General features: G+C 61.3%; 1 protein-coding gene across 6 annotated transcripts in view; it reads right to left on the bottom strand.

The window, feature by feature from the left end:
• Positions 1 to 213: 213 nt before the first annotated feature.
• Positions 214 to 13,279, bottom strand: part of PEMT (phosphatidylethanolamine N-methyltransferase) — a 33,775-nt gene continuing 20,709 nt past the window's right edge. For all 6 annotated transcript variants that reach the window (XM_072938570.1, XM_072938565.1, XM_072938569.1 and 3 more), the window contains exons 3-7: positions 8,357 to 8,472; positions 5,271 to 5,416; positions 3,519 to 3,630; positions 748 to 822; positions 214 to 461 (exon numbers count right to left, since the gene is read on the bottom strand). In XM_072938570.1, coding sequence (XP_072794671.1) covers positions 404 to 461; positions 748 to 822; positions 3,519 to 3,630; positions 5,271 to 5,416; positions 8,357 to 8,472 — 507 coding nt within the window. In that variant the 3' untranslated portion in view covers positions 214 to 403. The remainder of the gene's footprint in view (positions 462 to 747; positions 823 to 3,518; positions 3,631 to 5,270; positions 5,417 to 8,356; positions 8,473 to 13,279) is intronic.

Here is a 13,279-nt window from a genome sequence, read left to right as displayed (position 1 = left end):
AGCTCACAGGGCTGGGCACCATGGTGACACCTCCACCCTGAGGCTGGGCCGGCTCACTGAAGGGCAAAAGTGGAGTGAGGCAGGTGGCACAGGTGGCTAAGGCCTGGGCAGGTTTCCCCAGGTGTGGATGGCAGTGCCCCCTCCTGGCTCAGGAGCCCCCTCTCGGAGCCCCAGCCTGCTCCTCCCAACCTGGACAGACAGACTGACGGGGGCTGGGGTCAGGCGCCTTTATTGGTAAGTTAGGAGGTGGTGGGCGGCAGGGGCAGGGGGCTCTGTCCAGGGCCCCCAAGGCCGCGTTTCCAAGGCCCTGGAGCAGCTGCACCGGGCACCGTCCTCCCTTCCCTGGGCGTGGCGCAGGGCAGGCCGGAGGCGGCAGACCCTCACTGGAGGGGCCACGGCCCAGTCAGCTTCTCCTGCAGGCCTGGGAGGCTCTCTGCCGGTAGACCTCAGCGGTGAAGGGCCTGTGGGCGCAGGAGAGAGGCCCTGGTCAGCTGCGCTCGAGGCTGACACTGCCACCCAGGCCTCCCTTCCCCGATCCGGGGTGGACGGAGTGAGCGGGTCCGTGTGGGACCAGGAGGTCCAACACTGCCTGCCTGCCCCCAGGCTGTCCTGCGTCTGCCCTAAGCTTCCCAAGTGCCACCCTGCGCACGGCCCAGCTGCCTGGGGCCCAGGAAAGGCCCTGAGGGGAGAGGCAGGGCCAGCCGGGGGTCACACAGCAGACAGCAGCCCTGGCCCCGGCCTACTCACTCCTCGTACAGGATGGCGACCGTGTAGATGAGGGCCACCACCGCGGTCAGCAGCAGGCCAGTGGGGCTGGCGTGCCTGTGGAGAAATGCTCAGTCAGGGGCAGGCCTGCTGCAGACTCACCCGCCACAGGCTGGGCGGCCCCTCCGCGTCCGGCCTTCCCTCGGACCCAGGCCCCCGAGGACCAGCTCGCTGACGGCCTGTCCGGCCCAGTCCTCAGGGTGGGGCCACGCTCCCTTTTCTCCAGCCCCCAGCCCCCTGCTGGGAGCTCGGGACAGAGTGGGAGTGACGCAGGGTAGGGTGGAGGAATGACTGGCCTCTTCGGATCGGCCGAGGGGCCAGGTGTGCTCTTCTGCATAGGAGGCCTTCCCAGGGGCATAAAAGTGCTCTCTGCCCTCTAGGGGCGACGTTCTCAGGCTGTTTCTGGAAGTGGGTCTGGGGCCCCCAAAGCCTGGCAGAGTGTCCAGTGGGTTCCTTCATGGGCCCTTCTGGCCACTGCGGCAGCAGCCGGGTCCCTGTGTCCAGAGAGGCGGGGAGGAGGTGGGGAGCTGGCTGGAGGGGCCACCACGGAGCCTGGGGGCCGACAGGGAACATGGCCCCAGTGGGCTCTGCGCCCCCAGCATGGCCTCCTTCACGGGCCCCAACGCAGAGGGGCTTGAAGACATATGAGCGCCCTCTGTGGGCAGGGACCCTCTGCCCTGCCCACTCCCCTCCCCCCAGGACCTCACTCTGTCTCTCTGTCGGGGGCTCTGGGGACAATGGAGGCAAAGTGTCCTCTCTGAGCCCCTTGGCCCCCATTCCGTGGGCTCCGTTCGAATCAGCCTTGAAGGCGGAGCAGGCCCCTGGCCCTCAGCACTGCCGCCCGGACATGCCAAGGCCACAGGCGCCTCAGGGCTGAAATGAGATCTGCCTTCCCGAAGCCCGGCTCACTGCCCCAGTGCTGTTTCCTGGGGTGAGCAGAGCCTCCTCACAAACAGCCAGGCACCCCGGGAACTGAAGGGGGGGCAGCAGGCATGCTGGACCCCCTGGGTGGGCCTCATGGGTAGGGGCCTGTGGCCATAGTATCTCTAAGCTGACAACCCCTGAGAAACCACATTATCTATGAGCCACAGAGGCCAGGGGTGGAGGTGGCTCCAGCAGCTGACTGTGGCCGACCCCCGGCACGGGCCCTGGGATGTGAGCCAGGCACCCTTTCCCAAGGGGTGTGTGTGAAACTTTCCCACTTTGAAAATGCTGTCAGTCTAACCACCCTGTGAGGAGAGGCTCATCCACATCTTGAGCCCAGGCCCGGCCCCAAGCCCGGGAGGGGGCGGGTCCCAGGGACCCCGCTGTGCCTGCTGGGGAGGGGGCATCTCACCTGGGCCCCTGGGCCTGGTGCCCTGAGGGATCCTGCTGCCCTGGGCCTTCCTGGGCCCCCACAGCACGGTTGCGTGGACACCAGGCGCCCATCCGTGGGGCCCCAGGCGGGAGATGGGGGGACGGATGGGCTGCAGAGGGCCTGGGAGCAGCCAGCCTTGCTGGGTCAGCGTCTGGCCACCCGGGTAATGGTTTGTCTCTAATGAGCTCTCAGACAAAGGGTTCCCACCCCAGCACAGCTGAGGCCCCCTCCTCATCAATGACTGCATGGCTTATGTCCTCCTGAGGGGACCCGTGGGAGCCTGGCTTCCCTAGGGTCCCTTGTGTGTTCCTAAGCCCTGGCCTGACAGCCTTGAGGAGGGGGTGACCTCTCACTCCTGGTGAGAGGCACTGCTGGGGCAGAAAGGACCCACGTGTGGGCAGAGGAGGCACCTGTGTGTGGGAGGGGAAGGTGTGGTCAGGGAGGGCTTCCTGGAGGAGGGGACACCTCAAATTGGGTTTGGAAGGACTGGGGATGGAAGTGGGAGGGAACAGTGGGTGTGCTGGCAGGGGAGGCTGCAGGGAGGACCTGTGTGGGGTTCACCCACCCAGTCTCAGGTGGGAGATGCTTTGGGGAGCAGGTTGGGGTGTGGAGCCTGTCCCCCCGGATCCCACTGCCCGGGTCCAGGGAGAGGGGACAGGCTGCAATTCCCAGCCAGACCACAGTGCCCTCTAGCTCCTGGTCCCCCGAAGCCCAGTGCTGGGTCCTGGCAGCCCCCAAAGGTGGGGTTGAAATTGGCTCCTTTGGATCTTACAGCCTCTCTGGTCTCTGAGCGCCTGTAACCTTCAAGGCAGAACGCTGTGTACAAAAACCTTCTACGAAAGAAGTCCTAATCCAGAAAATGGACAAACAGGAACCATTCTGAAGGACACTTGGTTTAAGCCCAGGGCCCACAGCACCCCAGTGCCAGCCTCCTTGCCCTGAGGGTCACTGCTGGTGCCCGCAGCAGGCGATGCAGACAGCTCTGTGGGGCAGGGACCACTGCAGCCTGGACGTGGCCACCAGGACCCCTAGCCCTGCTGTTCTGACATGGGGTTGGCGGCCTATGGTCCCCAGGCCAAAAACAGTTTTTACATTTTTTAATGGTTTTTTAAAAATCAAAAGAATATTTCGTGACTCGAGAAAATTATGTGAAATTCACACACTGGTGTCCACAAACGAGGCCCGGCCACGCCCACTGGTTCACCTACTGTCTTGTGGCTGCTTCCACGGGCAGAGGCCTGCCGCGGCCTGGGAACCTCCTCCCCTTTAGGAGAGTCTGCCAACCCCTGTTCTAGAACGGATGTTGTCTCCAGAGAGAACAAACTCCCAAGGAGGGGAGCCCTGGGCTGACCCGTCGTCGGGCGGCGCACAGGGCGGGTGGGGGCCGGGGGCTCACATGATGGCCCAGCCCAGGTAGTTGGCTGTGCTGCCCCAGTACATGGGGTTGTCCAGGATGTTGAACGGGAATGAGGTCACTCTTGCCTCCTTGAAGATCCCGAAGTAGTCACCTGTGGACAAGTCAGGGCAGGACAGAGGGCCACGCTCGGGTCACACAGCCTGAGGGAGGCCCCCGGGGGCGTGGGGGCCCCCGGGGCTGAGGCACTGAGCCCCCAGCCCGGTCCACTCTGGGCCTCAGTGCCTCTGCACGTGCTGCTCCCTCTGCTTAGCTGCCTGTCCCTGCTCTCGGGACACCCGTTCCTCCTCGACCACCTCCCTCAGTTCACGGGGCCTACTGCTGGACCCCACCCGCCCACTGTCCAGAGCAGCCCAGCCTGCTGCTCGCTATTTCTGCCCCCAGCTGCACCCTCCTCACCCAAAACTGTGGTCCGGGTGAGCTCCTACCCATGGCACTGCCACCCCAACCCCTGGTGGTCAACCTGGAGGTCAGCCTTCCCACCGCAGCCAGGAGAGTGTGACTCTCATATGGCCAGTCCCCCCTCCTCGAGGCACAGGGACACGGGGACAGGCCTGTCCACGGCACTTGCCCCCAAGGGCACGGTGCTGCTCGCTACGGCCCCTCCCCAGACAGCCCTGAGCTTCGTGGAGGGCGGGAGAGGGGCAGCTGCATTATCACTGTCTGGGGACAAGGGGGATGGGGGCTGGGGAGCCACGGGGGCTAGGAGAGCCTTTCTTCCCAGCGGGCTGCAAGGCAGCGGCACAGAAACCTGCTTTGGAGTGACTCACGGGAGGGGGTGGCCGCTGTGCCCTGCATCCTGAGCCCGTAGGCCCCTCGAGTTTCCAGGCCATTTCTCCTGGGGGGGCCGTGGCGACTGGTGCTCGAGGCCCCTTCCCACTCCCTCCTCCAGACCTTGTGCCCCACCCTCCCCACTCTCCACCGACTCCCAGTGGGGCCACCCGCAGCCTCCTGACCTGCAGTGAACCGCGCCCTGCCCCTCCATCCGCCAGCCCCCTCCCCATCCCACAGCCTTCTCTGCGAGCCCCACACTGTATCCCCACCTCCTCCCTGGCCCCCCCGTCCATCCTCCTCACTAGGAGAGGGTCTTTCCACCCCACAACTCCCACCTCCCGAGAGTGAAGCCTCAGCCCCTGCGTCGCCTTTGGGAACACGTGACAGGTCCGCCGCTCACCTTCCGCTCTGGCCCCACTGGCCCCTATGCTCCAGCCACCCTGTCCGCCCCCACCTGCGGACCAGGGGCCCCCATGCCCCACCCAGCTTCCTGCCTGTGCACCCTCTTCCAGCACCCGGGTCCCTCCAGCTCCTGCATGGGCACGAGGCGGTGCCTGCTAGGGTCTCACCGCTGCCCAGGCCTTGCCCGCGTGCAGGCCTCTCGGGATGGTGCCTCGTCGGCCTGTGAGCAGAGCCCCCGCTCCCCATCTTCTGCCCACTGCCCCCACCCTCCTGTCCCTGTGGCTTTTCCTTCCACGTCCGGCCAGGTCAGCCCTGGGCTCCCAGCCCCAGAGCCCTGGAGCCGCAGGCAGTGGGGTGAGCAGAAGGGACAGTGCCCCCGACCTGTCACCTACACCAGCCCCAGCATGTGGCTGGAACACAACGAACATAAATCCTGCCTGTTGGGACAGCCAACCAGCGGGACGAGGCTGGTTGACCGGGGACGGGGGTCCGGCGGGGGGGAGGGGGCGGGGCAGACAGGGAGACAGCAGGGCTCAGGCCCTGTCCTCATGGTCTCACCTAGGAAGGTTCCGGTGAAGCCCAGCGCCAGGAAGCTGGAAAGTACAAACACGCTGCCCACTCCCAGGAGTGCCAGGCCCGCACGGTAGGCTGTGGGGTTGTCCAGGCTCTGCATCCTGGGCTGGCTCAGCATGGCCTGCATGAAGCTGTGGGCCGGGGCGGGCAGACAGGTCACTGCTGTGGGGAGGCCCCCTGCCTTGCCTGCCCCGTCCCCCAGTGGCCCCCAGAGTAGTCAGTCCAAGGCCCTCAAACTCAGTGCCTGCTGGGGCCAGGCAGGTGCCGGAAATGGGTGAAGTGGGCAGCAGGGCCTGCTTGATGTTTAGATTCTTCCAGAGGAGCCAGAAACCCTGACTTGTGTGTAAAGCATCCCAGTTTCTAGAAACAGACAATTAATGACAACCATTTTAGACTCTGGGCAGGACAGCAGGTGGGTTGGCCCAAAGACCACCAGTTTGCAGTCACTGACGGGGCAGAGGGAAGCAGGCTCACGGAAGGCAGGACGCGGGCTGGCCCTGCAAACCTGGTGCTGGGCGTGTGCATGCGTGGCTGTAGGGCACAGCCACTGTGCTCGGGGGGGAGCCAGGAGCAAGGGTCAGGGTCCGCCTCGCCAGGGGAGGCGGACGGCACGGCGAGGGGGCAGGAACAGACTCAAAGAAAGGCTGTGTGTGGGAGCAAGTGCACACCTGCATCACGACGCGTCCCATTCCAGGGTCCTAACGCTCAGAAAAGACGTAGGATCTGTCTCACGCAAGACAACTATCTGACTCTCTTTGTACCAGGAACCCCCCGGCAGGGTGGCTCGCCGTCCACCCACCCACCAACCCGTCTCTCCATCCGTCCACCTGTCCTTCTAGCCATCCGGCCATTCATCCTTCCCTCTGTCCATCCATCACAGGGTCCTTCTGTTTGCCAGGCTCTTCCAAGCAGAGCAAATTCACCATCTCCATCCATCTGCTCCATCAGTAAATTCAGACTGTCGTAAAAGGACCCTTGTGTTGAGCTAAAACCCACCTCCCTGGACCTCCCTCCTCCAACTACCTTCAGCTCTTGGAGAACAGAGGCTGCCTCCCCCTCCCCTGAGTATCCCTGGCACCTGGCACACGGCAGGCGGAAGGGGTCCCAGTACATATTCACCGACTGGATGAAAAGCGGCACCCCTCCCAGCCCCCCAGGGGGAAGAAGGGGGAGCAGGGAGGAAGGGAGAACAATCAGCAAACAGACGCCAGGGGCAGAGCCCGCATGGTGACCCGTCAAACTGGCACACGTGTGTCAAGCACACCTGGCCGCCACTCACACTGCCCACACCCCCAGCTCTCCACCCACGCTCCCTGCTCCCTGGGCTCAGGGTCACCTGCTGCTCCAGGCTGAGCCTCCAGGACGGGCTCAGGGTCACACACCCAGTGCTGTGCCCGACTGCCACACCCGTGCCCCACCCCCACGCCCTCACCTGGCCTTTCTAGTAAACCAGCAGCCCTGAGACCCAGGCACACCTTCGAGCCTGCAGACCCAGCAGCTGAGGCCACGGAGCAGACAGTGAGGGCACGGAGCGGGCGTGGGCTCTGCTGGGGCGGGGCTCACCTGCAGGCCCTGAGCTCCTTGGCCACCAGTGCCTCAAGGACCACACAGCAGAGACAGTGCGAGTGTGTGTGTGTTGGGGCTGGGGGTGCACTGCCGTTCGGCCCCTGGGCTCTAACTGCCGCAACACCAGTCTGACACCTGCCCCTCCCTCTGGACTGACCCTCAACCCTCAGACCGAGGGCAGTGAGGCATGGTGGGCACCCTCTGGCCAGCCCCAAGCTGCCCACAGCCTGGCAGACCCATCGGACTCGAGCTTTCTGGGGGCCCCCCGGGGCGACCTGGTAAGAGACGCAGAGCCCCAGCAGAAGAGCGGTGCTGGGCTTCGGACTTGGGTGCCCCGGGCTTCAGTGGCCACCTCCGTGTCATGCTGACACACACTGGGAGCCATGAACCCGCCAGGCTCTGCCCACGGGGCCTGGGTGCAGTGGGAGGGACTGGAGTGAGCCGAGGGGGACACCACGTGACAAAGCTGGACAGGCACACTAGGCAGGGCCAGAGCCGAGATCCAATGGGAGACGTTCGCCGGGGGAAAGGTGGGCAGGAAGAGCATTCCAGGAGGAGGAGCAGCCGGGACCCAGAGCGAGGGGACCAAGTGCGGCCCCCCCGCCGGGGGTCACTGGCATCGTCCGGCAGCAGGAGGCCCCTCGGGGTCCCATCAGGGCCAGTGCCCACCACACCCACACCAGGCTTTCAGGAACACGTGGCCACTGTTGGGTCTGCAGTCCCCAGCGGCTCCATGAAGCCAGGGGAGCACAGTCCTGCACCGGGAACCTGACCAGGACGCTGGGCTCCCACGGAACGTTCTGCACTGGGGGTGGGGGCGAAGGGACCCAGCCACTTGTCTTGAGCTCCACTCTGAGAACGTGGAGTGAGCTTTTGGTCACCAGTGTGACAAGGCTGTCTGCCAAGGGGGTCCCACGGCGCCCGCTTCTATCCGCGACAGACAGCCGTGCAGGGAGCTCGGGCTCGGGCACCTCGCTCGTCTACCAGTAAGTAAGCCGAGCAGAATCCCCAGGAAGCGGGCATCTGACTCACTTATCTCTTCCTGGTACGCAATGAAAGCAGCACACACCACAGAAACAAGCAAGCAAAAACGTTCACCTGCGCAGCCCCTGAAAAGACCTGGAGTTAGCGGCTGTGATGCTGCGCTGACTCTGCACGTGTGACGGACGTGGCGCCTTCACACAGGGAGCCCCCACAGCCAGGGGTCCTGTCTCACAAGGCAGCGTGGGAGGGGCGGGGCCAGGCCGCAGACAGGACCAGCCTCTGGGAGGAGCCCGGGGCCCACCCAGCCCTGTCTGCGCCGTCCCTCCGTGCCCGGACCCCAGGACGTGGCCCTGAGCCATCCCCGCGGTCGCCGGGCCGCCTCTGCTGGCAGGAGTCTCAGGACTGGGGGCTCGGTGCAGTCAGGCGTCTTGATGGACCCGATACCGTGGCCGCCCCACGCCGGTGCGGGCTTCTTACAACGAGCGGACAAAGGGCCGGGTCTGGGTCCACCCGGGACTCACCAGTGGGAACGCAGCACGTTCAGCAGCAGGATGGCGCCGCCCAGGGTGTAGCAGGCCAGGCGGGGCGAGCGGAAGGCCCTGCTCAGCTTGCGCGTCTTGTGCTCCCACCTGGCGACCTGCACGGGCGGAGAGAGGAGGAGCCGCGTGAGGCCTGTGCGGGAGGAGAGGACGAGCCGGGGAGCCTGGCACGCACGTCCACCCTGAGGCCTCTGCGGACGGGCACAGGCCCCTGGAAGCAACCTCTGCAACACAGCAACAAGCAGCGGGGGCCTGGCAACCAGGGAGACACCGAGCCCAAGAGCGGCTCTGAGCAGCCGAGGGTTCCTCCACCAGGGCCCAGCACACGCTCACGTCCCAGACGCACAACATCACACACACACATCACACGCATCCCAGACGCACATCAGACGCGTCCCAGACGCACAACATCACACACACACATCACACGCATCACATCAGACGCATCACAGATGCACATCACACACACACACCACACACACACATCACACGCATCCCAGACGCACATCAGACGCGTCCCAGACGCACATCACACACACACATCACACGCATCACATCAGACGCATCACAGATGCACATCACACACCCACACCACACACACACATCACACGCATCCCAGACGCACATCAGACGCGTCCCAGATGCACATCACACACACACATCACACGCATCACATCACACGCATCACAGATGCACATCACACACACACACCACACACACACATCACACGCATCCCAGACGCACATCAGTCGCATCCCAGATGCACATCACACACACACACACGCATCCCAGACGCACATCAGACACATCCCAGACGCACAACATCACACACACATCAGACGCATCCCAGACGCACATCACACACACACATCACACGCATCCCAGACGCACATCAGACGCATCCCAGACGCACAACATCACACACACACATCACACGCATCACAGACGCACATCACACACACACATCACACGCATCACAGACGCACATCAGACACATCACAGACGCACATCACACACACACATCACACGCATCACAGATGCACATCAGACGCATCCCAGACGCACATCACACACACACATCACACGCATCACAGACTCACATCAGACGCATCACAGACGCACAAAATCACACACACACATCACACGCATCACAGACGCACATCAGACGCATCACAGACGCACATTAGACACATCCCAGACGCACATCACACACACACATCACACGCATCCCAGACACACATCAGACGCATCACAGACGCACATCACACACACATCACACACACATCACACGCATCCCAGACGCACATCAGACGCATCCCAGACGCACATCACACACAATCACACGCATCCCAGACGCACATCACACACACACATCACACGCATCCCAGACGCACATCACACACACATCACACGCATCCCAGACGCACATCACACACACACATCACACGCATCCCAGACGCACATCACACACACACATCACACGCATCCCAGACGCACATCACACACACACATCACACGCATCCCAGACGCACATCACACACACACATCACACGCATCACAGATGCACATCAGATGCATCCCAGACGCACATCACACACACACATCACACGCATCCCAGACGCACATCAGACGCATCCCAGACGCACAACATCACACACACACATCAGACGCATCCCAGACGCACAACATCACACACTACACACTACAGAGGAGACGGCGGGGGGGGGTGGAAGGGCAGCCTGAGGACACGGGGGCACAGGTCCAGTGCCCCCCCACTGGGCAAGGCCACAGGGACCACCCACACCCTCACCCCAACTCCCTGGCACTCCCCGAGGCACAGACTTTCACACTTAATTTTCAGCCACAGAAGCTGTATTTAATTTTCCAAACTAAACACACCTAGAATCTCAACAGCTACCAGCGGGGCTCAGTGAGGAGCCGGTCCAACCAGCGCCCCTCCCGCCTCTGCTGTCTGCCTGCCCGCTTCCCACACATGGGCCACCGGGTCCCCACCGTGGGGCCCCCACTGCAGGGCTGGCTGGGCACCAGGGGATGATCAAGATGTGCTCTGGGGCAGGAAGCCGGGGTGGGGGTGGGGGGCCAAGACCCAGCCAGGGACGCGGGGGGAGCAGTCGGCAATTTCATGAGCTCGTTACCCATCTGGGTCCTGAATGTGAACACGGCATAACGTGCGGAGGGCCCCCGGGGCTCGGTCACGCCTCTCCAGGACAACTGTTACCTCCACGGCGGCCTCAGCAGTGGCAGGAAGCCTTCACCCTGCAGCTGCTCCCTGGACTGGACTGCAGAGCACCCGGACCACTGCTGAGGAAAGGCTTTCTCCACAGAAGGCCCACAGCTAACAGGGGCAGGAGGGAGGGCGCAGGGGAGCATCGCGCTGCAGCTCCCAGTGAAGGGAGGGCAGGCGGCCGCCAGTAACTGGGTCCGGGACAGGGCGGGGGCCCCAGCCCATCTCCGTGTCGCTCAGAGGCCCTTCCCGACGCTCTGGGACCAGAAGCGTGAGGCGCGACGGCAGGAAACCAGGAGCGGGGCAAGCAGGCAGGTACGGGCAGGTTCGCACGCTCAGCATTTACAACGGGCCCCCTGCCCCTGCCTGCCTGGCTCCGAAAACACACAGGAGCGCGTTAAAAAGTGCCACAGAGATACGCTCACCCAAACCCAGGAACTTCTACCGGACAAATGGCTCAGCCTCTTGAACACACACGGCGTGGGGAGGGGGGGACACTGCTCTGGTGCAGGGGCTTGGAATCGTGTGACCGCGGCAGCATGCAGACCTTGCTTGGCACCTGCTTGAAACACCCCACCTGTGACAGACACTTTGGAGACAGGGAAAGGGAGAGCTGAATGGCACTAAGTCACTGCTGCCATCCTTTCTGTTTCCAGCCACGATGGAGTTCAGCCTCTCATCTGAAACAGCCAAAGCACAGACAAACGTACAAGGGCCTTCCAGACGCTGGACATGAAGGAATGGAGAATGCTGATTTAAACCTGCCCACGTCAACACTAACGCTACATGCTGACGACCCAAACGCCCCAATTAAAAGGCAGAGATCGTCAGACTGGATAAAAAAGCAAGCTCTGACTGCAAGCTGGCTACAACACACTTTCTTTATGAAGATACAAACCAGGCAAGAGTGCCCGCCGGCCCGAGAGACGCCCTGCTGGCACGGGCCAAGAGGAGGCTGGAGCGGGGCGCTGGTTCAGACAAAGCAGACCTCAGAGCAAACGCTGTTACTGACATGAAGGCTGTTCCACAATTAACGGAGAAGACACATCAGGCACCCTTGCACCGATCCCTGAGCTTGCAGGGCCCAAAGTAAGTGATAAACCCGCAACACAGAAGAGCGGCTTCCACAGCCCTCTCGATGTTGACAGAACCAGATACGAGCCTGACCCCCAGCCAGCTTGGTCTGTTCATGAAAGACTTCACAGGAAACAAATTCGTTTCAAGTGCACAGGGGGCATTTACCAAGATAGACCGTATTCCAGGAAATAAAACAAATCACAGTAAACTCAAAAGAGCCTCACATCACACAAAGGGTGGTGTGCTTTCGGCGCAGTGGAATTAATCAGAAATTAGTAACAGAAAGGTCTCTAAGGAAATCCCCAATCTTCTGAAAACTAAGTAACACATTTCCCCAAAAAAAAAATTCATGGGAAAAAGAAGAAATCAGAAAGGAAACCAGAAGGGTTTTTGAACTGAATAAAACGAAGGCACGACACACTGGTGTCTGCGGGATGCTGGGTGGACAGCGCTGGGGGGCGTTCACGGCGCTGAGCGCCCCCAGGAGAGAAGGAGGGAAGGGGTCCAGTCACTGGTCTCTGCTCCCACAACAACTAGACAAAGAAAAGAAAACAAAAGCCAGGTGGGTAGAAGGAAGCTTGGAGTGGAAATCAGTGACAGAAAACAGAAAAGCTACAGAGAGAAATCAGTGAACCCAAGGGCTGGCTCCCCGAGAAGAGGAGCGAAGCCCCTCCACCCAGACGGATGGACAGAAAAAGACACAAACTCACAGCATCAGGATGGCATCACTACAGAGCCTGCGGACGCTGAAAGGGCAGAGAGCGGGCGTGTGGCTCAGGGCGGGGCACGTGCTCAGCAGGCACGAGGTCCTGGGTTCAGTCCCAGGCCCTCCACTAAATAAACAAACAAGTAAATCTAATTACCTCCCTGACTCCCCCCAAAAGAAAAAGAGGTCAAAAATTCTCAAAAATAATAAAAGAGCAAAAAGGGAATATGCATAATAACTTTATATCGATGGTTCTGATAGCTTAGAAAAGTGCAGAAATTACATAAACTCTCCAGAGAAGTGGGGACCCTGACCAGCACTATATCCATCAACATACATGTGTTTTTTCGGTGGAGGTGCTGGGGATTGAACCCAGGACCTCGTGCCTGCTAAGCACATGCTCTGCCACTGAGCTGTTAACCGCGCCCTCATTAACGTATTTTAAGGTAGAGTCAAAAACCTTCACACAAAGGAAGTTCCAAATCCAGATGGCTTCACTGGTGAACGCTACCAAATATTTCAATACCAATTATGTCCAAATGCTTCCCAAAAACTGGAAAGGAAGGAACACTCCCCAGTGAGGTCAGCATTACCTGATACCAGAATCAAAACCATTACAAGAAAACTAGAGAAAAACATCCCTTCTGAACAAAAGGCAAGAATTCTATACAAAATGTTAGCAAATCAGCAAGTGGGATCCGACAACAGCCTACAAGGACGAAGGAAATGCTGGCTTAACGCCTGAAAACGAATCCATGCCATTCACCCTGTAAACAAACCAAGGAAAACATGATGACCACCTTGTAACAGACACAAGAAACATCTGACAAAACCCAGCACAGGCTCCCAACAAAACCTCGGCACGTGAGGACTCACG

This window comes from Vicugna pacos, chromosome 16, assembly GCF_048564905.1.
Source record: "Vicugna pacos chromosome 16, VicPac4, whole genome shotgun sequence".
Classification (NCBI taxonomy): Eukaryota; Metazoa; Chordata; class Mammalia; order Artiodactyla; family Camelidae; genus Vicugna; species Vicugna pacos.
Note: the sequence above shows the minus strand (reverse complement) of the source record. Positions and strands in the feature narration are given on the sequence as shown.